The sequence below is a fragment of the Ovis aries genome, chromosome 2 (assembly GCF_016772045.2).
Source record: "Ovis aries strain OAR_USU_Benz2616 breed Rambouillet chromosome 2, ARS-UI_Ramb_v3.0, whole genome shotgun sequence".
Taxonomy (NCBI): domain Eukaryota; kingdom Metazoa; phylum Chordata; class Mammalia; order Artiodactyla; family Bovidae; genus Ovis; species Ovis aries.
The window spans coordinates 199180851-199207646 of NC_056055.1; the positions used below are offsets into that span (position 1 = coordinate 199180851).

Below are 26796 nucleotides of genomic sequence, written 5' to 3' on the forward strand. Positions count from 1 at the left end.
TCTCACTCTCTAGTGTACACACCATGCCTCTTGAGTGTGTGTGGAATTTGTATATGGGAATTTGCTGTTACCTTACATGGCACAAAGGATTTTGCAGGTATAATTAAGGTTGGCTTTGAGTTAATGAAAAGAGAAATCATCTCAGTGGCTCTGAGCTGCTAACAAGAGACCTCTAAATCTGGGTCTGAAGGTCAGAGACAAACGAAGTTGAAGAGATTCAAGATGCCAGAGGAATTCTGCTGGTCTTGCAGGAGTAAACTGCCACTGCGTCAAAGGCTCCACAGTAGGGAGCTCAGAAGTTGATTGAGCTGACTGTAGAGCTTCTTCATCTTTGGCTGCAAAGAATATAATCAATCTGATTTTGGTATTGACTATCTGGTGATGTCCATGTGTAGAGTCGTCTCTTGTGTTGTTGGAAGAGAGTGTTTGCTATGACCAGTGCGTTCTCCTGGCAAAACTGTTAGCTTTTGCCCTGCTTCATTTTGTACTCCATGGCCAAATTTGCCGGTTACACCAGTTATCTCTTGACTTCCTACTTTTGCATTCCAGTCCCCTATGATGAAAAAGACATCGTTTTTGGGGTGTTAGTTCTAGGAGGTCTTGGAGATCTTCATAGAATTGCTCAACTTCAGCCTCTTTGGCATTAGTGGTTGGGGTATAGACTTGGATTACCATGATGTTGAACAGTTTGCCTTGGAAATGAACTGAGATCATTCTGTTGTTCTTGAGATTGCTCCCAAGTACTGCATTTTGGACTCTTTTGTTGACTATGAAAGCTACTCCATGCCTTCTAAGGGACGAAGTTGACAGCCAGCAAGAAAACAGGAACCTCCACCTGTTAACAATCTGAATGAGTCTCAGATGGGACCACTGACCTCACTGATACCTTGATTTTAGAAATGTGATTCTGAGCAGAGAACCCAGCTGGTCTGTGCCCAGACTTCTGACCTACAGAATTGTGAGTAAATAAATAGGTGTTGTTTTAAGCTGTAAATTTTGTAATTTGCTACACAGCAATAAAAACTATAAAATATATCTCTTTATGGAAAGAAAGTGAAGATAAAGTGGAATTAAAAAAAAAAAAACTGATGGGAAAGGCCTTTGAGGCTTTCATGCTGTACACTCCAGTGGTTTCCACATGGGGTATTTCAAGATAATTCTCAAAGTATCCAAGGAAAATATTAAAGCTTCTAGATGTCTATTTCTCATCTTTAAAAATTATCCTTTGGGGGTATATTTAATAATATATACAATGTTAACACAAGCAGATAATTTATAAACGTTCATATATTTAGAGATGCTGGTTAAAATAATTTAGAAAACACCACTCTAATCATTATGTAAGAAGACATGTATCCTTCAAAAATGTCCTATCCCATCTGACTCCTGCCATCCATTCTATAATCAAGTTTCTTATTTAGTTGCTAAGTCATGTCCAACTCTCTGTGACCCTACTGACGCTAGCCTGCCAGGCTCCTCTGTCCATGGGATTTCCTAGTCAAGGATCCTGGAGTGGGTTGCCATTTCCTCCTCCAGGGGATCTTCCCAACCCAGGGATCAAATCCATATCTCCTGCACTGGCAGGTAGATTCTTTACCACTAAGCCACCAAGGAAGCCTTATATGGGAAGCTACAAAATACCAAACTGGGAAATACTAGAAATTTTCATATTTCCTATGTTTACTGTGATGTACCATGTTTATCATGTTCCATGCTTAGGCATTTAAACTTCTGAAATGCTAGACATGCCATAAAGAAATCATTTTTAAGGGTTTTTCCTGAGATGGTATTGTGGAGTATGTAAACTGGTAAGCAATTCTGCACCATGTGTTTTTGTTCACCAAATTTATTGTTGAACATTCAGAACATTAAATTATGACAGATTAAAAAGAAAGCACCAAATAATGCTACACATTAATACCTGAGCAGAGACTGAAGGCAAATATTCATCTATTAAACCCTAAACCATAACGTTGAAACACAGAGCAAAACATTCACAACACTCTATGGAGTACAATAAATAGCACTTTTTGTGAATTACAACTAGTTAAATGTAATAATGTTAATTATACCATACAAAAAGTACACACAAAATTACACATAAATGTATTTAGTACACCATACATTGTACAAAGTACTGGAGAAGGTCATGCACGTTTCAAAGGAAAAATCTGCAAGATGACAATCATTTTTCAGTATATATTATAGGATGAATTGTTTTGTACTGCTAAGTATTATCATGTGCTGCATTTTCTGAAGGAGAATAAAATTACTGACTTGCAAGTTAATGATGACTGAGTCTTTCTCAGTGTAACACATAGTGCTCTATAACACAAAGTCCTCTATAAACTTTTAACTATAATATAGAAACTGATGTAGGTTGACATGACAGCCATGAATCTTACTGTATTACATACCCTTGCCCAAACTATTTCCATCTCAATTTGACCATGCTTTAAGGAAAGACGTTTCCTCTCTACACACTTTCAGAGAAACCTATATTTTTGTCTTTGATGGGAGGTAGTAGAGATTAAATGAGAAGAAAGAAAAATGCTGAGTTTATATTCAAAATTATAAATAAAAAATATACAAAAAATTCTGAATACACAGAGATATGGGCATCTTTCAGCAGAGACCATGAACATCCTATGAATGGAATGATTTGTTTTGACTGAAATTATATCCATTATTATAAATAAGCATAATAAAAATGTAAGTCTTTACACTGAAAGAAAATCCATAAAAAACTGGGGCCAGTTTTCTCTTGATATCTAAAAGAGGGAAAATAATGTTTAAATGTATACATGAATCTGAGTTTATATTTAATGAAAAATCATTATTGGCTAAACTAACTTTGATATACAAGGCTCAATAATCTGAGGAAAAAAATAAGTACATGTCTTAGAGAAGAATTCATGTCTTTGATAGATTATACATTAAAAAGACAAAAAAATACATTTGCAGGTTACATTTGCATGTGTATTAAATCTCAGAAATGCCACCATCCTTTCCTAAAATAAATTTATTTTCAAAAACTGTAGCCAAACTTCGTTTTCTACATCTATGAAGTTTAAGTTAATTTTAATTTGAAATGGGAACTATGGAAATTAAGAAAGGCCTGTGGAGCAATAGTTCAGCTTATACTAAGGGAAATACTGATTAACTGTTATTTAAAAATTTTTACTTCACCAGCCTCAAAGAAAAGGATTTGGGGCCAATTTGAGAAGACCACCAATAATAAAATATATAATTACAAAACTTCAGGGCATTCTTTCAGCATTTTAAGGCACGGTCTATTTTATCCCAAACAACTATAAGTTCAAGGTCACAGTGTTAATATGCATTCAATTTTGGTCTGGTTTTTCATGGGTATGTTGCTACATTTATAGTTAGCAATAAGCTTAAGACATGGTAATACAATCACTTCAAAACAACATATCTAAATCATTTTTATATTTTTAAAAATGTAAATATACAACTTCTTAATTTATATACACTAAAAACTGGATTTTTCTCCTTCTACAGTAGAGGCAGAGAAGATTATTTGTACCAATATTCCAACAAATACATACCTGATTATAAAGAAAACATGGTTATGTTAAATACAGGCATCTCCTATTTAGGATAAAATTATTCAATACAAAGGACAAACTCATTCCAAAAATAATGTTCACTGAATTTTTAGATCTTATACATCATTTTTTTATTATCATCTATCCCCACCAGATAATTGGATAATCAAGACCAAACATTTTAATATTTGGCTTTATCTGTTGCTTCTTTACTTCCAAGGCTACTTATGCAAACTGCATCAACATGACTGGGCAGAGAAACAGTTAACTGACATTAAATTATGGGAAAAACCGTAATATGAGGGACTGAAATTCCCTGTGAAAATTTCTATAGGAGAGAAATTAAAGAATTTCAACAATATAAACACAACAGTTTTTAATCTATCATATTCCGACTTTTCTCTCATGAGTACACTACCACATCAATGTTAACACTTCAGCATTAACACCTTGATTGTCTTTACATTTTCCTTTAAGATGCATTTTACAATGCTTACTTCATTGTACTATGTTGCGTTCCAGTGGATAAATTTCCCCTGTGTGACTGTATAAAGGGAATGAATGGAAAAACAGAAAATAAAAGAAATTCCACAAAAAACTTTCTATTACATAAATGAGAGACACCTGTACTAAAAATGATCAGGGCAATAGAATTTAAAGTTCTACAGAATGAATATGAAACAAGATTACCTAAATGATTTCTTCAACTGATACTGGAAGATCATTATCAGGTAAACCAACTTTCATCCAATAAAACCAGAAAACACTACTTCAGAAAGCAGACAAAACAGAATACACTATGCTATAAGCTTTATATATTTTCAAAGAAAAATCAGGATACAGAATATAAATTTTGATGATTTGCGTATTTAATATAAGTCCTAGAAGAAAAATACTGAAAAGATTATTTTTGCTTTAATCCCAATATGGTAAGAAAAGTTCATTGGCACAGATTATCTGGAGGTATTTTAAAATTTCATTTAGCTTTGGTGGCAAAGTGTGTTTTGCTAACCATATGAATACAGTTCTATTTTCAATGCAGAGCTTTATGCTAAAAAAAAATTCAAATGTGGTTTTTTTCCCTAAGAAAAGGGATGTAAAAAGTCCAATATGAAACAAAACAACATGAAATACAAAACATGCCTATTATTTAGGCTTTTGAACAATAGTTCTATGCTTTGTCTATAAATCTTTTAGTAGTAACATTTCTACTATATAAATACTAAAAACCAAAATAACACGAAAAAAAAATAGCCTATGAACTTTACAAAAATGGCTACTTCTAGAGTTCTTAAACTATGATTAGGGTTCACATATGCAAACAAATCTGCACTACCTAATCAAACTACATCAACAGATACAGTTTTTCAGAAGTGTTCCAAGTTACAATGTACAGAATGAGCGCAGAGTAAGTCTGACTCATATATATCAAGTCCCATACAAAGTCATTAGAAATTAACTGGTATTTCAAAACAGTCATTTTTGGCGGCATAACATGCAAAACACTTTTAGAAAGTACTGCACTTGATTTAAAAAATTTCAGCTAGAGACAATGTAATCAAGATGTATCAATAGCTTAGAATATCACCTAACTTTTTAAAGTGATGTTACCAATTCAGGTATATTGCTACATTTCTACTATAAATGAAATAACGGTTTATTATATTTCCAAATTCTGTTCCATTCTTCAGATTAAGTTACTAATATATAAAATTCAGTCATCTGTAATCATAATATAATTTATAAAAAGTGTGAATTCTTGAGCATTTAGAGTACACATACTCAGATTTGGATTACTGATTTGACTTTTCTTTCCTATTATTCTTATTAAAAGTAAAGAACATAAGTAGCCTTACAAGCTTTCTATTTCCTCAGGCTGTTAAAATATACTGTGAAAGAATGCATGAGTAATAATGTATAAGCAAAAGTTCATTACAGAACTTGAAACGTCCTTTGTTCCAAAAGACTGGGATAAAGTTTCAGCTCCTAATCATCTTAGCATTTTGTAAAAGTATCTTCTACATTTACCTTACATGGCAAGAAGCTTTCTGTCTGGGTCTAATTTCAAAACACAAAGACTTTTATTGCTTCTTTTATTCCTGGAGGCGTGCTATACTCTTCAAATTGACACCCCCCCCCCAAAAAAAAAAACTTCACAAGGTTTTCTTGTTTCCTGTAATTTCATAAATCTAAAACACAGAGAAAACACAAAGTGATGATGAAAAATAATCGACAAATACCTTAGTCACAGAAGTCCCTATACATTAAAAAAATTCTTCCCAACTAGTTTTAATAACAAGTTACTAAAAAATTGCAAATGTGGCACTGTAAGGCTTTGCTCTAAACCTCACAATAAAGCAAGATATTACATTAATTTACACCTAATTCTTAAGATGAAAATACAGGCCAATTGAATGGTCTGGGATTCAGGAATCAACAGTTCTAGCTTTCCTCATCATCTCTGTTTTCCTGTTTCTTCAGAGCTTTTAAGAATAAACTGAAAACTGAGTTTCACCTTTAATTGTTTTATTTCCCTTGACCACCTTCTGTAAGAGATGCTAATCAACAGTGAGGTGAAAAGAACACACTATGCTGTAAGTGAAAAACCTCAAGAGTTAAGAATGGGAACTAGATAGATAATGAACAAATCAGATAATCTGTCTCATGAAAGTATGTGTGTGTGGTGGAAATGTGTAGCATCTGCATGAGTGGCAGAATAATCAACAAAAACCATTTACTAGGCCTATTATAGTCATTCATTTCTTTTCCTTACTGTATAATCATGCAGATATTATATTGTAGTTCAAATGAGAAGTATTCCATTATATACATAGGAACTTATCTGAATTGAAATATTAAAAAAATTAAAGATTAATCAATACATGATCAATATATACTGAAGAGACACAAAGTCAGTGTTAATCAGGCACAAATGGGTTGTTTGTTTTTGTTTTTTTTTTAGGACTAGTGTTTTAAACACTTTCATTCTGGTAAGAATCAAGAAAACAGCTAGCAGAAATTGTATACTTTCTAACATGAAAAAGATAAAGAAAAAAGTGTTAATAATTTCTATCATATTATCTGCTCCAAATTGTAACAGTAGTAACTCCAGAGGATTAGAAACACTGAAAGTACTCAGTGTTTATCCTGTCCAGGCTATATTTGATCTAGGTATCAACAATAGGGTCTAGGAGCAATTTTTATAAGTTAAAAGCTCAAAAAAATCTAAATAAAGATGTTATAACAACAAAGCTCAGAAGTTATCTAAATGAGACAATCCCTAACTGCCAATAGTTTCACTTTTAGTAACATTTCTGATAAACCTGTGCTGTTTGGCCAGCTAATAATATAGGTATGCTTGAAAGAATGTGTAATTTAAAGACAAAGGACTTTCCTTTTCTCAAGCAATAGAAACATTAGTTTTACTAATCTTCAGAAAGAGACTATCTTCTCATCTCTGATAGTTATTTGGGTTTAAATTACATTAGGACTTGATGAAGACCCTCTGAAAATGAGTGTGTATGTGTGCGTCTGTGTGTGTGTGAATTATGTATAAGAACCCAAACTACTGCTGTTTATACATGCTTAATTAGAATCCTTTAGTGGTCCTAAAATGAAATATTTTGTTGGAATAAGACTTTAGGACTACATGCTAACTACCATCATGTGAAAATATTTTCATGAAAATTAGTGTGTCTAATCTGCTGCTTTAAAAAGCTAACACACTACCCACAAATGAGAAATTTAAGCTTGTTACATTTTACCGATGAGCAGAAATGACTAAACAAGGAGTCTTTAGATCACATAAACACAATGATTAGAGCTGTCAATTGTGATGAAAGTACAGGCCAAATTAGACGATTCTAATTAATGAATTTGTTTAGGTTCTGTATATGGAATTAAGTTCAAATTTACAAATATTTAAATGATATATTTAACCTGCAACTTGAAATACAACTACACCTGAGTGAAAAAACAAAAGACATCCTATGTGTAAAAGTTGCTATGAGCATCTGTATAGCTAAACCTAGGCATACGTATCCTTGTTTAAATATGTATGTGACATGTCATGGGAAAGTGTACTCTTTCCTTTCAGGTTTATATTTTAATCCCTTTTGCTACTTTTAGCAAACAAACAAGAGCCTGGTATGCCTGCCATGTCTATTATAAGGTTATCACTTCCCTTTAATGATCCCAGTAAGTGAAAATATGAATACTGAACATAAAGCTGAGAAAGAGAATAGAATAAAAAAACTTATAACTCTTAGACATGACAGCAAGATCCTCTTCAACTGATAACAGTAACGACATGAGGAACAACTGAGAAAAGAAGTGAGGTAACCCTCTATAGGCAGTAAAATGGGGGTGACTCTCTAAAAGGCAGTAACAGCTGAGAGGTTGTAATGGAATTCAGTTGCAATGGCAGGTAAAATGAACCTGGTACTCTTGGACATTCCTTGGCACTAACAAGGACACAAGTTCACAAGTGCAACTGTGAAGTTACTGGAACATAAGGACTACACTTGATTACATCTACTTTCTAAAAACAAGCTGAAATCTGGAATGAAATGTAATATTACTCTTATCTGTCAAATAGTAATTACCTTGGCAAATTAAGATTCTACTATTGAACCTAATGACTAAATACGCCAACTTATTCAGGTATATTGTTGATACTTACGCTATTAATGGAATAACAGTTTTCCACTGTTATTCCATTAATAGTTTAATTCTATACATTAAATAGTTTAATTCTATACTGCACTTGATCATGCTGATTTTTTTCCCTATAGGAGACAAAAACCTGTGCAAATGCAGGGTTTTTTTCTGACTACTGGAGTTTAGTTATTTTAATGATCCATCATGACCTGAGACACTGGGCAACCATGGGGTCAGTGAATTAAATAAAATGGTACAGACTGAATGAATGAACTGCTCCAATGCCTATCGGTAAATATCTATGAGAATTTGCTTCAAATTTAGCAATACATCTCTTCAATAGTCTCCTGATAATCACTAAGAACACAAAATAAGATTCTTATTTAAAAAGCAAGAAGAAATTTTCACTAAGTTTTAAATTTGAATTATGTTTCTATTCACCAATCTTGCTTGGTTATCAAGAAAACATGTCTCCTTTGAACTTAAAGCATATTTTCATAGATGTAAGAAACAAAAGATCTATTTTGTTCACTCTGGCTGCCAAAAACTAAAGATTGTGGCTATTTTATTTCTGATAAAGCAGTTTAAATTTCATTTATCTTTTAAGACTTATTTTTCAATATATATAGTGTAGCAAATACAAACTAACCCACTTTTCAGAAGAAAGCTTGATGAAATGAGCAGAATGTCTGAGGTGATGAGACAAAAACAATGCTACATTTACTGAGTGTTTAGGAGAAGATCCTGGCATGGCCAATCAAGCAGACTAGCTTTGCAGAGAAGTCCTCAAAGACAGTGACCACCATATCCTTTTACTAATTTTTCAAAAATGACTAGTACACAGATGTCATACCACAAAACAAAACCATGCTTCAACTACTTTCCTCAAGCATTACAAAACTAATTTCCTGTCTTCAACATTGTAAAAATAGACTTGTCTTCTCCAAAGGATCTTGCTGTTGACACTGATGGATCTGTGTTGTTCCCACTTAATACTGGCCCTAAAGGCATAAATCATCTTTATCATTCCTTAAATCCAGTCTTACATAAAGTTGCATAATGCATGGAGTAAAAGAGGAATGAAGACAAAGCATGGAACCCTGTATAAGTGTGACGACCCAAAAGCAATCACACCAACAGCCAGAGGAAGTGGAAACTGTGAAGTAGTCTTCAATAATTTACTGTAGAGAGACAGAAATATACATTATAATGTTAACTTACTCAGTGAACAAAAACTGAGTATGTCAATCTTTTACACAGTTTTGTAAAGTATTCTATGTGATGTTTAGATAAAGTAATTTTTCACATAAAGAATTTAACAGTCCATATTTTAAAAAAAATATCAGTACGAATAAATTTTGGCTGGGAAAGAGAAACATATTCTATTAAGTAAATAACCAGTTTTGCTTATTCTTTTAAATTTTAAGCACAAAAAAATACTAGTTGGACTTATATTCAGCAATTTGACTTTTTAGAAATTTATCTTAATAAGGAAAAAAATCAATAATGTTTACTACAATATAGCTACAGAAATATTTATTTTCAACCTATTTAATATCAGCAAAAAGCTTCAACCAAAAAAAAAAAATCCTTAATTCCTAACAGGAGCATATAAGACAAGACACTAAATATTAAAAAATACTCTGAAAACAGAGAAACTGAGGGATTAAGAAATTTACCGAAGAACACAAAGCCTTAGATTTAAACCCCAGATCTGCCTGATTTTAGAATATCTGCAACTATCTGCCAGAATCAACTGAAAACACTCTCAGAGCAAATAAGCAGTCAATGAAAGGTAAAATTTTATTATGAAAAATCTTAAACATATATACAAGTAGATTAACAGTACAATGAACCTCATGGACCCATCCCCCAGCTTCAGAAATTATCGAGTCATGGCCAATCCTACTTCATCTATATTACTACCTACTTTCAACTTCTGTATTTTATTGGAAGCAAACTTAAATATCAACTATTTTAAGGATTAACTTTTTAAAGAAAAAAATCATTATATACTAACAAATAAAACCCATAATTAAGAAAACATAATACATTTGCACCTAAGCTGTATATTTACATATAAACCTAATTACTATTAAGGGATCACCTTTAGTATTGTCCATGTAATTAGGAATGAAAGGTATGATCCAGATATAAAATACCAGGAATAGATGAGAGAAAAAGAAAGATTAAAAGACTATACCTTGATTTTATTGAAGTAGTGTAAGTATTTCCAAGAATTGCCATAGTTGGAATAAGGATAAATGCCAAAGGTTTACATGGATCAGGATTAAGTTTAAAGTAATACCTAGATCAGAAAGAAAAAAAAAAACATAAATCAACAAAGCATAGCCCATCATTTTAAATTATCAAAATCAATCAATAAATTTCAAAACCTTACAATCACAATGTGAATATAATAAAGCTCTAAAGTGTTCATAAAATCATTAATAAATAAATTTTGCTCTACATCATCTTTATACTCAAGGTTTTAGATGGAGAATTATATTCAGAAGCTACTAAAGGAAATGAAAATATCCAATATGGAAGCACTTCCTTTCTGTTAGTATATGCCTAAAAGGTCATATACAGATATTTCATAAAACAAATTATTTAAAATATATTTAAATTGTTTTATTTAAATAAGATAAAAAAATAAAACTTTACACAAAGTAACTGTCCCTTATTTTTTCTTTAAATTTATTGTCCCTTATTTTTTAAAATCCAAATTCTCATCTCTTGCATTGAGTGAGATACCTACAGCCTTTCAGAATCATAAATTTGGGCTCCTGAAGTGGTTTTCTCCCCAAATCTGTGATCAAAAATCTGGACCTTGATTAAAGTAAGGGACTCACTAAGTCACTTCAGTCATGTCTGACTCTGCATCTCTATGGACCGTAACTTGCCAGGCTCCTCTGTCCAAGGGATTTTCTAGGCAAGAATACTGGATTGGGTTGCCATACCCTCCTCCAGGGGACCTTCCCAACCCAGGGATCGAACCTGCATCTTTTAAGTCTCCTGCATTAGCAGACAGGTATTTTACTAACACTACCTGGGAAGCCCAAAATAAGGGACAGAGGAAGGAGATTAACATCTGGTAACCAGTGATTTAATTTATTGAACTTATTTTGATTCATCTGACTTTTCAAAAAAAACCACCTCCAATATGTAGATAATCTGAAAATTTTATATCATTTCTAAAATCTATATTAATCAGGAGTTCACTATTAACTGAATAAGGGAGCTTTTTTAAAAGACAATTTAATAAAAACTAAATATTCTAGAAATAATCTTAGGCATTTTTAGGCTTCATTTAACCTAGCACGCAAATGAGTTTTCAGTAGTGAAATACCTGATCACTTACTTTAGCTCAATGTGTAGGACACATCAGAAAAGCTCACACTTCCTTCATTATTTCTATTATTTTAAATGTAGCATTTATCTTCCACTCAATTTAATATAAAATTGATAAGTTGAAAAATTAAAGCACTAACATTATGAATACATTAACTCAGCAAAATAAAGCACATTTTCACATATTTCTAGACTCAAAAAAGGTTAAAGGAAAAGTAAATAAAATAGAATTCCCCCCTACTGGGCAGATTTTTGGGAAGTTTATATTCTCATGGAAAAAAAGAAAACGTGAATATGCTAAAAATAAATTTCAGGTAAAAGCTTCTTGTTCTTGTGAAAGTTTTATGAATCATTAGGGATCTTGCAAGCTCTACTTACAGATATTTATCATTTAAACCACATAAATTATAACTATATAAATAACACTTACCTAAGATTCTTTAACCAATAAATTAAAGATGGCATGCTGAGTAATACAATCCATGTTAATAAGTTAATCAAAGTACTGTGCATGCGAAGACTATCTTCAGCATCACTGGCAGATAAACGGAGATGGTGTACTACAGAGTCTTTATGGTGATTGGATTTTTTTTCACTTCTTCTAGAGTGTTTGGGATTCTATAAAGCAGTAAAGCAAAAATATTGAGATATTAAGTAAAATTATGTATTACTTTATTTAGAATCATACTCAGTTATCCAACAGCTGAATACAGTTTTTCATTACCAAACTGATATAAAATACTGAAATTATCTTATTTGAAAGTATTTTAAGCAGTTTTCAGTTATAAAACTTATTCCATTGACTTGATATTTCCACTGCTAAGAATATATCCTCTAAGTAATTACTTAAAATAAAATTTAAGAGATAATTGTAATAACAAAGGCAACTTAAGTACTAACATCGAATTAAATGATAATCTCTAAGTCTTATTTTAAAAATCATTAGGTTCCATTTTCCTAAAGCTATTTAAATTCAAATATTGTAAACTTCTAAATATTGTAAAATTCTAACTTTTTTAAAATAAACTTTTATGTTTTTCCATGTTCTATAAGGTTATGAAAATAAAACTTACCACAGTCTGGCTGTTTTTAAAAGTTGTTAGGCTGGCTTGCAGATGAACAATCTATGAAGAAGAAAAGACATTAATTTTACTTTTATTTTGAAACAAAAAACAACCATTTTTATAGAAATTGAGAAGTATTATAATTTGAAATTTTTAAAATCTAAATAAATAAAAATCCATTTCAACATTTAAAAACATTCTTTTAGAAAAGATAAATAATAGCTACATGTGCTTGCTATCATGGATTAAAAATCAGAAACAAAATAAAACATCACAGAGTATGTTGGGGCTAGAATATAATGTTAATCTTTCCACACTGTGTGACACTATGCTTGAATGGTGCCTTGCTAATGCAACTTAAAATGTTATGTCAGTCAAAAATTTGACTATATTCAGCACAGTATAAACATCTTAACAAGTGTTATATAATCTAAATCTTTGAAAATCGAAACTCAATTATATAGGATGGTAAAACGTTTACAAGACCCTGGGAAAGTCTACAAATTTATTAGGTGTGCTTAAATATTTGAGAAAGTTTTTCTTACTGTGTCAGTTGTTTGAAATATTCACCTAAAAAACTAAAAATATTGTATTTATAAATCAAATTAATTTATATTTATAAATAAAACTCTGAATAGTTTTTTCTGATGGTCTTACTTTTCCTCTGAAAACTGAAAGTAATCTATAATGGCATATATTTAGTGTAAAGTGTTAGTCACTCAGTTGTGTCTGTGTCTTTGTGACCTCATGGACTACATACAGCCCATCAGGCTCCTCTGTTCATGGGATCTTCCTAACCCAGGATGGAACCTGGGTCGCCTGCATTACGGGTAAATTCTTTATAGTCTGAGCCACCAGGGAAGCCCATTTGTATTAAATGCATATACAAATAAGTCTTTGCTAGCGAAAAAAAAAAAAGGAAAGAAATTATTATCCTTTCTGATATCAACTAACTCTATATAAGGTTAATGTGGAGCTCATGCAATTATATTATCCTGAATTTTCCTGAAAAGCTGTCAGTCTTTTTAGAAGTGTTTTTCATTTCCTCAGTAAAATTACCAGCTTAATTATTTTTATCATTGTCTTATGATTCTTCAGCAACATTTGTAACATTCTGCATGTTTCAGCATGACCAACAACTTGATCCAATTGACATAACCAATTATTATGTCTATTATCCATATTCAAAGAAAAGTTATGAACAAACTGTTCTCGGAGAATGTTTTTCAAAAAGTTAACATTATTTGCCAAAGTATCAAGTAATGTGAAACAGATTACATCTCCTCCCCTCCCTTTGTTTTTAACAAAGAAACTCAATTCAGATAAGTAACTTCAGTTCTACAGTTAACTTCATATATCTGAAATATTTCAGTTCAGTTCAGTCGCTCAGTCGTGTCCGACTCTTTGCGACCCCATGAATCGCAGCACACCAGGCCTCCCTGTCCATCACCATCTCCTGGAGTTCACTCACTCACGTCCATTGAGTCCGTGATGCCATCCAGTCATCTCATCCTCTGTCATCCCCTTCTCCTCCTGCCCCCAGTCCCTCCCAGCATCAGAGTCCTTTCCAATGGGTCAACTCTTTGCATGAGGTGGCCAAAGTACTGGAGTTTCAGCTTTAGCATCATTCCTTCCAAATCCCAGGGTTGATCTCCTTCAGAATGGACTGGTTGGATCTCCTGGCAGTCCAAGGGATTCTCAAGAGTCTTCTCCAACACCACAGTTCAAAACCATCAATTCTTCAGTGCTCAGCCTTTTCACAGTCCAACTCTCACATCCATACATGACCACAGGAAAAACCATAGCCTTGACTAGACGGACCTTAGTCGGCAAAGTAATGTCTCTGCTTTTGAATATACTATCTAGGTTGGTCATAACTTTCCTTCCAAGGAGTAAGCATCTCTTAATTTCATGGCTGCAGTCACCATCTGCAGTGATTTTGGAGCCTAAAAAAAATAAAGTCTGACACTGTTTCCACTGTTTCCCATCTATTTCCCATGAAGTGATGGGACCGGATGCCATGATCTTCGTTTTCTGAATGTTGAGCTTTAAGCCAACTTTTTCGCTCTCCTCTTTCACTTTCATCAAGAGGCTTTTAGTTCCTCTTCACTTTCTGCCATAAGGGTGGTGTCATCTGCATATCTGAGGTTATTGATATTTCTCCTGGCAATCTTGATTCCAGCTTGTGTTTCTTCCAGTCCAGTGTTTCTCATGATGTACTCTGCATATAAGTTAAACAAGCAGGGTGACAATATACAGCCTTGATGTACTCCTTTTCCTATTTGGGACCAGTCTGTTGTTCCATGTCCAGTTCTAACTGTTGCTTCCTGACCTGCATACAGATTTCTCAAGAGGCAGGTTAGGTGGTCTGGTATTCCCATCTCTTAAAGAATTTTCCACAGTTTATTGTGATCCACACAGTCAAAGGCTTTGGCATAGTCAATAAAGCAGAAATAGATGTTTTTCTGGAACTTTCTTGCTTTTTCCATGATCTAGCGGATGTTGGCAATTCGATCTCTGGTTCCTCTGTGTTATCTAAAACCAGCTTGAACATCAGGAAGTTCACAGTTCACGTATTGCTGAAGCCTGGCTTGGAGAATTTTGAGCATTACTTTACTAGTGTGTGAGATGAGTGCAACTGTGTGGTATTTGAGCATTCTTTGCCATTGCCTTTCTTTGGAATTGGAATGAAAACTGACCTTTTCCAGTCCTGCGGCCACTGCTGAGTTTTCCAATTGTGCTGGCATATTGAGTGCAGCACTTTCACAGCATCATCTTTCAGGATTTGAAATAGCTCAACTGGAATTCCATCACCTCCACTAGCTTTGTTCATAGTGATGCTTTCTAAGGCCCACTTGACTTCACATTCCAAGATGTCTGGCTCTAGATGAGTGATCACATCATCATGATTATCTGGGTCATGAAGATCTTTTTTGTACAGTTCTTCCGTGCATTCTTGCCACCTCTTCTTAATATCTTCTGCTTCTGTTAGGTCCAGACCATTTCTGTCCTTTATCGAGCCCATCTTTGCATGAAATGTTCCCTTGGTATCTCTAATTTTCTTGAAGAGATCTCTAGTCTTCCCCATTCTATTGTTTTCCTCTATTTCTTTGCATTGATCACTGAAGAAGGCTTTCTTATCTCTTCTTGCTATTCTCTGGAACTCTGCATTCAGATGCTTATATCTTTCCTTTTCTCCTTGGCTTTTCGCCTCTTTTCTTTTCACGGCTATTTGTAAGGCCTCCCTAGACAGCCATTTTGCTTTTTAAAATTTCTTTTCCATGGGGATGGTCTTGATCCCTGTCTCCTGTACAATGTCACAAACCTCATTCCATAGTTCATCAGGCACTCTATCTATCAGATCTAGGCCCTTAAATCTATTTCTCACTTCCACTGTATAATCATAAGGGATTTGATTTAGGTCATACATGAATGGTCTAGTGGTTTTCCCTACTTTCTTCAATTTAAGTCTGAATTTGGTAATAAGGAAATAGTTAAGATGTTACAAAAAAATCTTTACACATAAGCCTGTTATATACCAGAATGTTACTGCAGCAGTGATTGAAAAAGAGTTTTTCACAACTATGGGTAATTCAATGCCTGCCTGATACACAACTCAGGCCTTCTTGCTTTATTTATTTGACATACCTTAAACACATAGTAAAGATAAGTAAGAAGTATGGCAAAAGCTCCACAAGTTGTCCAGCTAATGAGGATCAAAACAATTGTCAAAATGGGCAAGTCTGGTGATATTATCTTGATATCTTTAGGAAGTTCGGAGGGCCTGGAATAACAAGAATAATATTTTAAAAGCATATTAACAGTCACAATTAAGGAGAAAACAGTATAGTGCTCTGTCAGCTTCTCCTTATTAATCTGCAAGCATTACTATAAGGAAAGTAGTAAAGCTTTTAAAAATAAAGATGACGGTGTCACATATTTTAAAATTCTGTTATATACTGTGATAGTTTCTCTTGCATTTAGATATACTATGGATAGTATCAGAACTAAAAGAGAAAAAGTATTGTTAAAGATAATTATTACTTATAGGCTTTGTACCACACAATTCCAATCTTGACATGAAAAGAAATCATTTTCTGTTTTTAAAGTCTCAAGGTCACTCATACATCTCATGATGTTAATGTCAGAAGCAGTTTAGAAGAAATGGAGGAAGAATGTATCATGAGGAGAGTTAATTAACAGAAACTACATCACTGGTTTACCTGAAAAACCTCCCAGCAACTTCAAACCATGTCTTCGGATCATAATAGAACCCTAGGCAATGCTTTTGGAACTCTTACACATCTCAGCTAATCTGATCCTACATATTAAGACTGGAGGCTCTTGCTCTCAGGTGTGACTGAAAACCACCACGTAAAATCATTGCCAGAAAACAAACAATTCCCCTTTGAAAAGATTTAAACAGTGAAATTTAAAAATACTTGTGCACTCTGTTAAACTTTTTTGATTTTTTTACCATCTTAAACACTATGGTCAAAATCAAATGTAGCATTTAACTTGAAATAAATCATTATCTATGACAGAAATGTAAGTTTGAACACTAACCCCATGTTTTGCTACTTATACATTTTTCCTTAGATATTATATTTTAGTGAAAGCAAAGTAATCTTAAGGTTCTCTATCAGAATATGATTTTTTTCTTACTTAAGAGCAATAAGAAAGCTTTTAGTCACTCATTCTTTACCTTTTCAAAGCTAGCCACAATGAAGAAAGAAGTCTCACAGATGTAGAAGAGAGTAGGCCACCCCAGTAGGCAGTACATGTTCCAAACAGAAAAAGAATCAAAGATACAAGGGGGAAACACATACTCTGACTAGTTAAAACGATGGCATCTAATTCTGGTAACAGTAACATATCCCATAATTCTTTAAACCATTTATATCTGTGGATAAAAGAAAACAAACAAACAAAAAAAGCAAATGATACAATAAAAGCAAAAAAATCAACAACTCTCATTCAAGGATTTAACATTTGAAGCGTTTGACCATTCACTAGAGTCCTCAAAGTTCCATGGTATTAAATTTGCAATTATCCTGAAAAAACAAACTTCAATTCCTTGTAAGGAACTAGTGAGTCTACTGATCTTCAAAGATATGAGTCTTAAGTTTCAAAGCAGTTTAACTCTTCTCTTGTAATCCTTGTATTGAAGTCATATTTTTTTTAAGTTAGAAAGACAATAGCTAATTATAATGACAGAAGAAAAGATATCTAAGCAATGCTTCTTAATCCCCCTCCCCCAAAATCAGAATAAATTAAGAATGCAATGTTAAGTAGGGTAAAGAGATCTAAAATATACTTTGGATGGGAAGTAATAAAAAGTGTTCTGAGGCACTGTTTCATCAGTATCTTACAGCACTTACAGTTCATAAATCTGGTACACCCGAAGATCATGGACTGTATACATTCTTTTGGAAATGTTAAAGTCCTGGTATATTTACAAGTTAAGTTTACACTGTAATAATTACTTTTCAGTAAATACCTTTGAAATGGTTAAACTACTGAAGTAAACGTTGATGTGCTTATTAGGCCTTTGCCTAGGAGAAAAATTCCATTTAATAAAACAAGTCAATTGTCTTATTTGTATGAAAATTTATGCTCCATATTTGAGCCAAGCATAATATTCTATACATAAAATTAAAATCATTACCACAGATAATAAAACTTACCCCAATAGAAACTTAACCATAATTACAAAAGGATCAACTTTGTATGGTTTGGCTTCTTTATCCAACAGAGTAGCATATTCTAAGCAATGACCTAGTGATTAAAAAAATATATATGTAGTAGAGAATTCACAGTAATTAAATATGAGATGTATTACATCCTGCATTGTTTACAAGAATACCATATTACATGTGAGAAAGCAAGAGTCTTTATTATTCTAATTTGAAATGCAATCAAAACTACAATGAAGTCTGGTCAAAATGGCTATGACTAAAAACTCCACAAATAATAATTGTTAGAGAGGATGAAATGGAGAAGGAAATGGCAACCCACTCCAGGATCCCTGCCTGGAAAATCCCATGGGCAGAGGAGCCCTGCAGGCTACAGTCCATGGGGTCACAAAAAGAGTTGGACATGACTGAGGGAACTTGCACTTCAGAGAGGCTGTGGAGAAAACAACGTACCTTCTACACTGTTGGTGGAAATGGAAGTTGGTGCAGCAACTATGGGAAACAGTATGAGGTTCTTTAAAAACTAAAAACAGAACTACTCTATGATCCAGAACCATAAGCAGAATGTATGCAGGTCAAGAAGCAACAGTTCTAACAGGACATGGAACAACGGACTGGTTCCAAACTGAGAAAGGAGTATGTCAAGGCTATACATTGTCAGCTTGCTTATTTAACTTCTATGCAGAGTACATCATGTAAAACGCTGGGCTGGATGAAGCACAAGCTAGAATCAAGACTGCTGGGAGAAATATCAATCACCTCAAATATGCAGATGACACCACCCTTATGGGAGAAAGTGAAGAGGAACTAAAAAGCCTCTTGATGAAAGTGAAAGAGGAGAGCGAAAAAGCTGGCTTAAAATTTAACATTCAGAAAAAAGGAAGATCACGGCATCTGGTCCCATCACTTCATGGCAAATAGATGGGAAACAATGGAAACAGTGACACACTTTATTTTCTTGGGCTCCAAAATCACTGCAGGTGGTGACTGTAGCCATGAAATTAAAAGATGCTTGCTCCTTGGAAGAAAAGCTATGACCAACCTAGACAGCATATTAAAAAGCAGAGATATTATTTTGCCAACAAAGGTCTGTCTAATCAAAGCTATGGTTTTTCTAGTAGTCATATATGGATGTGAGAGCTGGACCATAAAGAAAGCTGAGCACTGAAGAATTGATGTTTTTGAACTGTGGTGTTGGAGAAGACTCTTGAGAGTCTGTTGGACAGTAAGGAGATCAAACAAGTCAATTCTAAAGGAAATCAGTCCTGAACATTCACTGCAAGGACTGCTTTTGAAGCTGAAGCTCCAATACTCTTGGCACCTGATGCAAAGAACTGACTCATTGGAAAAGACCCTGATGCTGGGAAAGACTGAAAGTGGGAGGAGAAGGGGATGACAGAGGATGAGACGGTTGGATGGCATCACTGCCTCAATGGACATGAGTTTGAGCAAGCTCTGGGAGTTGGTGATGACTAGAGAAGACTGGTGTGCTGCAGTCCATGTCATCACAAAGAGTCAGACATGACTGAGCAACTGAACTGATGATCCAGAAATCCTACTCCTGGGTATATAGCCAGACAAAACTCTAATTCAAAAAGATACATGCAACCCTATGTTCATAGCAGCACTATTCACAACAGCCAAGACATAGAAATAACTTAAATGTCCGTTGACAGATGAATAGACATGATACATATATACAATGGAATATTACTCAGCCATTAAAAAGAACAAAAATGCCATTTGCAGCAACATGAATGCAGCTAGAGATTATCATACTAAGTGAAGTAGGACAGAAAAAGAAAAACAAATATCACATGATAGCACTCATTTGTGGAACCTAAAATATGACACAACTGAATCTATCTACGAAAAAGACTCATGGACACAGAAAACAGACTTGTGGTTGCCAGGGAGGAAGGGGTTGGGGGAAGGATGGAGTGGCAGTTTGGGTTTAGCAGATGTAAGTTTTTATATAGAGAATGGATAAATGACAAGGTCCTACTGTATAGCAGAGAGAACTATATTCACTATCCTAAACAAAATGGAAAAGAATATAAAAAACAATGCACATATGTATAATAACTGAATTACTTTGCTGTATAGCAGAAATTAGCATATTATAAATCAACTATACTTCAATTAAAAAATTTAAAAACATAAATATACCATACAAATATTAATTTAGTGGTTCTCAGACAAGAGTACATATTCAATCATCATTTGTGAAACAAATTCAGGAAGCTGAGGCTATGGTTTCATCATTTGTATTTTTATAAAGCCCCACAGGTGAGCTGTTTTTTAAAAACAATTTTACTGAGATATAATTCTCCCAACTCAAAATTCACCCATTTGAAATATATGCAATTCAGTGGTTTTTAGTACATTCAAAGAGTATGCATTCACCACTCCAGTCAGTCTTAAAACATTTTCATTTCTCCCAAAGAAACAGTTCCTCTTAACTGAAACCTCCAATACATCCCCATTTTAGGCAACCAAACTAAAAGACGCTTACTCCTTGGAAGAAAAGATATGACCAACCTAGATAGCATATTGAAAAGCAGAGACATTACTTTGCCAACTAAGGTCCGTCTAGTCAAGGCTATGGTTTTTCCTGTGGTCATGTATGGATGTGAGAGTTGGACTGTGAAGAAGGCTGAGAGCCGAAGAATTGATGCTTGTGAACTGTGGTGTTGGAGAAGACTGTTGCGAGTTCCTTGGACTGCAAGGAGATCCAACCAGTCCATTCTGAAGGGGATCAGCCCTGGGATTTCTTTGGAAGGAATGATGCTAAAGCTGAAACTCCGGTACTTTGGCTACCTCATGCGAAGAGTTGACTCATTGGAAAAGACTCTGATGCTGGGAGGGATTGGGGGCAGGAGGAGAAGGGGTCGACAGAGGATGAGATGGCTGGATGGCATCACTGACTCGATGGACGTGAGTCTGAGTGAACTCCGGGAGTTGGTGACGGACAGGGAGGCCTGGCGTGCTGCGATTCATGGGGTTGCAAAGAGTCGGACACGACTGAGCGACTGAACTGAACTGAACCTACTTTCTATCTCTATAGACTGGCTTACTCTGAGGATGTCATAAAAATGGAATCATACATTATGTGGTCATTTGTGACTGGCTCCTTCAACTTAGTGTATTTCCAAGATCCATCAATATTGTAGCAAGCATCAGCACATTTATCCATTCATCAGTTGATGGACATTTTGGTTGTTTTCATTCTTTGACTATTATAAATAGTGCTCCTCTGAATATCCATGTACAAGTTTAGTATGGATGCATGTTTTCATTTATCTTAGGTCTATATACAGGAGTAGAGTTGCTGAGTCATATGGCAACTCTCTTTAACCTTTTGAGGAACTGCCGGATCACTGTCCAAAACAGCTGTATCATTTTACATTTCCACCAACAGTGCAAAAAGATTCTAATTTCTCCAAATCCTCATTAAAATTTGTTATCATCTGTCTTTTTTATTATAGCCATTCTAGTGAGCATGATCTACAGGTGACTTCTGATAAGCATTTGTGGTTCAGAACTACTTCTTTAACTGGTTTGAGACACAATCTCATACTCAAATCCTCTAATCAGTATCATATATCCTTGGGGTCTCTGTGGACTACCTAGATATAAATCCTAAATGGTTGAGAATAAATTTTCAAGTCACTTGAAACTAAGAAGAATGAAGTGTCTCTTGAAAAAAAATTATACTCAACTATAGGAGATGTAATATTGCCAGAATAATCTTTTAATTAAAAGGTTGGGTCTGACTAGATCACACTAAATGTTGCTTCCTTTGTCCTGGAAGATAAGTTAAATCAGGTTAAAATGAACACTAAAGGCAGGTTTAAAATGGTAAAAAGTCACTGAAGGGAAATGAGTAGCTGTGAAAGGATTTGGCAATACGGAAACAGTGGAGGGGACTTGGGGACTGCTTTTGTATGTTTCAGCCCCACTCTGTTTTCTTCTCTTTTGCTTTCTTGGATTATTACTGCCCAAGCCCAGCGAGTGCACAGGGCTCCTGGGAAACTGTTCTAATTGCTGTACTCTGTATGTGAAAGTTGCTCAGTCATGTCTGACTTATGTGACCGCTTTGTGACCTCTGTAGCTGGCCAGGCTCCTCCCTCCATGGGATTTTCCAGGTAAGAATACTGGAGTGGGTTGCCATTTCCTTCTCCAGAGGATCTTCCCAACCCAGAGATTGAACCTGGGTCTCCCAGATTGCAGGTAGACTCTTTACCGTCTGAACCACCATAGAAGCCCTTTTTACTGTACTCTAGAAAGGATTTTGTCCAATATACTGTACAGTCTATGTTTTCTTCTCTAGATCCATTTTCTACCCTTTACTTTGCTCTGAATTCTGAGAGGCTGACTTTATGAACTGGCTTCTAGTTGGGTTCAGTGAATGACAAGTACTAGCAGTTAGGAGGAGAAGGAAATAAAATTAGTGCATTTATTTCCCTGCCTGCTCCCTGCTGAGCCACACACTGACAGCAGCTGCGGCATTTCGGTACCTAAGGCTCAGGTGCAGTACTGTTACTTTTTCCTACAGCTCTCGAGGTTTGCTCCCTCATTCGTCCTGGTACCTAGGAGTATCAGATGGCTTTGTTGCTAATTTGGTACTTTATCATTCGTTGTTGGTTTCCCTTTTCCTTACCTTTGAAACAATCCCTTCAACTAAAATCTCAGTTATTCCATTCAATGTACCAGGACCTAACTGATATAGTTGATACAGTCCAAATATTATGCTGACTGCCAACTATGTGCCTGGCCCCAGTCAGGCACTGGGAATAGAATGAAGAACAAAAGCCCCATCAATGAGTTTCTATCTCTTAGGAGATTGTTAGAACAGAGAGAATAAACTTTAGACAAAAGGGTATAAAATGCAGAAAACAAGTAAGTAATTTTCTTGGGCACCTCTTAAAACTTAAAGAGGATCTTAAACACCTGTAAACTTGAGAGAGAAGGGTTGTGAAATCTTCAAGAAACTGATGTTGACATTACACACTGCTTTATTTAAAATAGATAACCAACAAGGACCTACTGTATAGCACAGGGAACTCTGCTCAATATCATGTGACAACTTAATGGGGAAAGAATTTGCAAAACAATAGCTACATGTGTATGTATAACTGAACCACTTTGATGTATACCTGAAACTAACACAACATTGTTAATCAACTTTACCCCAATAAAAACAAGGAAATTGATGTGTCCTCATTAGCTACATGTAGGATAAAAAAATTAGTAATAAACCACTAGGGAAGGAAGAGAGGGAGAGAGGAATAGAAATATTCTTACCTGTTGAGAAAAGAGAGTATAACTGTCCTCCATAAGCGAGAAGGATACTAGATATGACATAAGCAGGAAGCGCTCCACCATGAAATCTAACTACCTAGAAAACAGACAAATGGGCAATTTTTGAATGTTAATGTTAATGATGTAAGTATACTTTTACATGAAATAAACTTGTTCTTCACTTCATACATTTTCTGACACAACCACAAAGATAGCTCCAGTAATGGGCATAAAAGTTCTATGTAAAATAAATGCTAAGAATATGTGGTATATTAGAAATGTTTATCTAAATTTTTATCAAATGCATAAAAGAGAAAATATAAATTGTGTAGCAATTTTTTGCAAACTTTTTTATAAGATATGTTTATTAAGCAAATCAGGAAAAGAGTACATCAAGGCTATATATTGTCACCTTGCTTATTTAACTTATATGCAGTCTATATCATGTGAAATGGTGGGCTGGATGAAGCATAAGCTGGAATCAAGATTTCTGGGAGAAATATCAATAAACTCAGATACGCAGATGATACCACCCTTATGGCAGAAAGTGAAGAGGAACTAAAGAGCCTCTAGATGAAAGTGAAAGAGGAGCGTAAAAAACCTGGCTTAAAACTCAACCTTAAAAAAACTAAGATCATGGCATCTGGTCCCATCACTTCATGGCAAATAGATGGGAAACAATGGAAACAGTGACAGATTTTATTTTCTTGGGCTCTAAAATCACTGTGGGCGGTGACTGCAGCCATGAAATTAAAAGATGCTTGCTCCTTGGAAGAAAAGCTATGACAAACCTAGACAGCATTATAAAAAGCAGAGACGTTACTTTGCCAACAAAGGTCTGTCTAGTCGAAGGTATGGTTTTTCCAGTAGTCATGTATGGATTGAGAGCTGGACAATAAAAAAGGCTGAGCAGTGAAGAATAGATGCCTTCGAACTGTGGTGCTGGAAGATTCTTGTCTTGACAGGAAGAAAATTAAACCAGTCAATCCTAAAGGAAATCAGTCCTGAATATTCACTGGAAGGACTGATGCTGAAGCTGAAGTTCCAATACTTTGGCCACATAATGCAAAGAACTGACTCATTTGAAAAGACCCTGATGCTGGGAAAGATTGAAGGTGGGAAGAGAAGGGTACAACAGAGGATGAGATGGTTGGATGGGATCACAGATTCGATGGACATGAGTTTAAGCAAGCTCTGGGAGTTGGTAAAGGACAAGGAAGCCTGGCATGCTGCAGTCCATGGGGTTGCAAAGAGTTGGACACAACTGAATGACTGAACGGATAGTTATAGAATTAAATGACTTAAAAATTTTGTTATGCGTATACTGCAAAACATTACAAACCAAAAAATAAAATGAAAGTAATGATACAATAAAATTTTTAGTGAATTTTAAAGCTATAATTTCTTTGACAGATCACTATTACTTATGTCCAGATTGTGCAATTTTGCAAATTAAAATGATGTTGAATAGACTATAGTAGTTCTATGACTTGATATGTTATTTTTGTAAAACTATTTGCCTATGAATCATACAAAGTGTTAGTCGCTCAGTTTTGCCCAACTCTTAATGACCCCAGGGACTGTAGCGCACCAGGCTCCTCTGTCCATGGGATTTGTCAGGCAAGAATACTGGAGTGGGTTGCCATTTCCTTCTCCATGGGATATTTCCACCCAGGGACCAAACCCAGGTTTCCTGGATTATAGGTGGCCTCTTTACCACCTGAGCCACCAGGGAAGCCACAAATCTTATAAAGAAACTCCCCAAATGTATTTTTCAATATGTTTATTTTTAATATAAATTACCTTTACAACCTGAGCATGCACAACATAAAAAGTTCTTGAAAATGTTCATTTATATGATAGAACTTAGAGATTTTATTGGGATATGAATACAGCATAGTATGAGAAACAAGAAATTTTAATATAACATTCATTTAAAAATTAGGAAGCAATTTTCATTTTTAGGAAGTATCAAACATGAAAACATCACCTTAAAGACAGGGGTGGCCAACTATCAACTGTGCGCCAAGAATGGCTTTCAGATTTTATTAATGTGAGAGAAAAGAATAAAAAAGTAGCTGAAGTAGTGGCAGCAGCAGCAGCAACAAGAGACTATATATAATTTGCCTAAATATTTATTATCTGGTCCTTTACAGAAATGCTTACAACTTCTGTCTTAGAGTACCTATTCACAAGGCAATAAATAACTGACAAGAAGGCTCTCTTACCTGTCCAAGTATTTGTGAAAAGGAAGTCTTAACTGTCACCTAGTTTAAAAAACAATTATTTATAAAGGTTATTTTTCCTATACTCACATTTTATTAAATGAGCACTCTACAACAATCATAATCACTACTTTGTTATAATGATGAACCTAAAGGTACTCAAGATCTGAAAAGAATTCTCTAAACCATCAACATTTAATTTCTATCAACTGCAGTTTACTGTTCAGAACTTTGCCCTTAATCAAATTATTTCTGACTGGATGAATGCTATGATACATGAGTAAACTTTTACTAATTAATATAGTTAATTAATCGGGATATCTTATGACCAGATCATACAAGCTAAAGGAATTCATTGAATGATTGAATCTAGAATTTATACATTTATTTGCTGAAAAATTAAGCACAAATTAATCAATTTTCTATGTAACTTGTACTTTTAAATCTCAAACCTACAATTGTATGGTACTAAAAAAGGCTAAGCAAAACCACTGAATAAATTTAATAAAAATAGGTTTCACATGATATAATCCCAGGAACAAACAGAGCACATATAGTAAAATTTGAGCAAAAACAATATTGTAAAAAGAAATTCATCATTCATTAATTATCTCTACCATAAATATACCTCCTTATATATTAGAAAGTCTGGGAAAAGGGAATATATCTTTCACAGAGAAATTGTAAAATATCTAAATTTGGACTTTTTTGAAAATAAAATATTTGTTAAAATATGGACATCCTGACAGCATGCAGTATTTGGAGCCAAATTACTAATGCAGCTCTTTCTATCTCTATAGTATCAGAAACATGAAGGCACAAGTTGAAACCATTGCATCCCTGCAGAATCCTTCAATGCTGGAAACATAAAGCAAGATATCAAAGCACCAATAACTTCCAAAAACCAAAATAACTCATAGTA

The 26796-nt window shown here is 34.4% G+C and overlaps 1 protein-coding gene across 2 annotated transcripts in view; it reads right to left on the minus strand.

Annotated features, from left to right (window-relative positions):
* Nucleotides 1–1830: 1830 nt before the first annotated feature.
* The window catches only part of PGAP1 (post-GPI attachment to proteins inositol deacylase 1), a 78303-nt gene continuing 53337 nt past the window's right edge, over nt 1831–26796 (minus strand). Inside the window, exons 19-28 of one of the 2 annotated variants that reach the window (XM_060410150.1) lie at nt 25878–25916; nt 23653–23746; nt 18337–18427; nt 17355–17552; nt 16298–16433; nt 12659–12709; nt 12016–12203; nt 10435–10539; nt 9278–9412; nt 1831–5761 (exon numbers count right to left, since the gene is read on the minus strand). In XM_060410150.1, the coding sequence (XP_060266133.1) occupies nt 5692–5761; nt 9278–9412; nt 10435–10539; nt 12016–12203; nt 12659–12709; nt 16298–16433; nt 17355–17552; nt 18337–18427; nt 23653–23746; nt 25878–25916 (1107 nt within the window). In that variant the 3' untranslated portion in view covers nt 1831–5691. Of the gene's footprint in view, nt 9413–10434; nt 10540–12015; nt 12204–12658; nt 12710–16297; nt 16434–17354; nt 17553–18336; nt 18428–23652; nt 23747–25877; nt 25917–26796 lie in introns of both variants that reach the window. The other variant, XM_004004787.6, reaches the window with a different exon arrangement.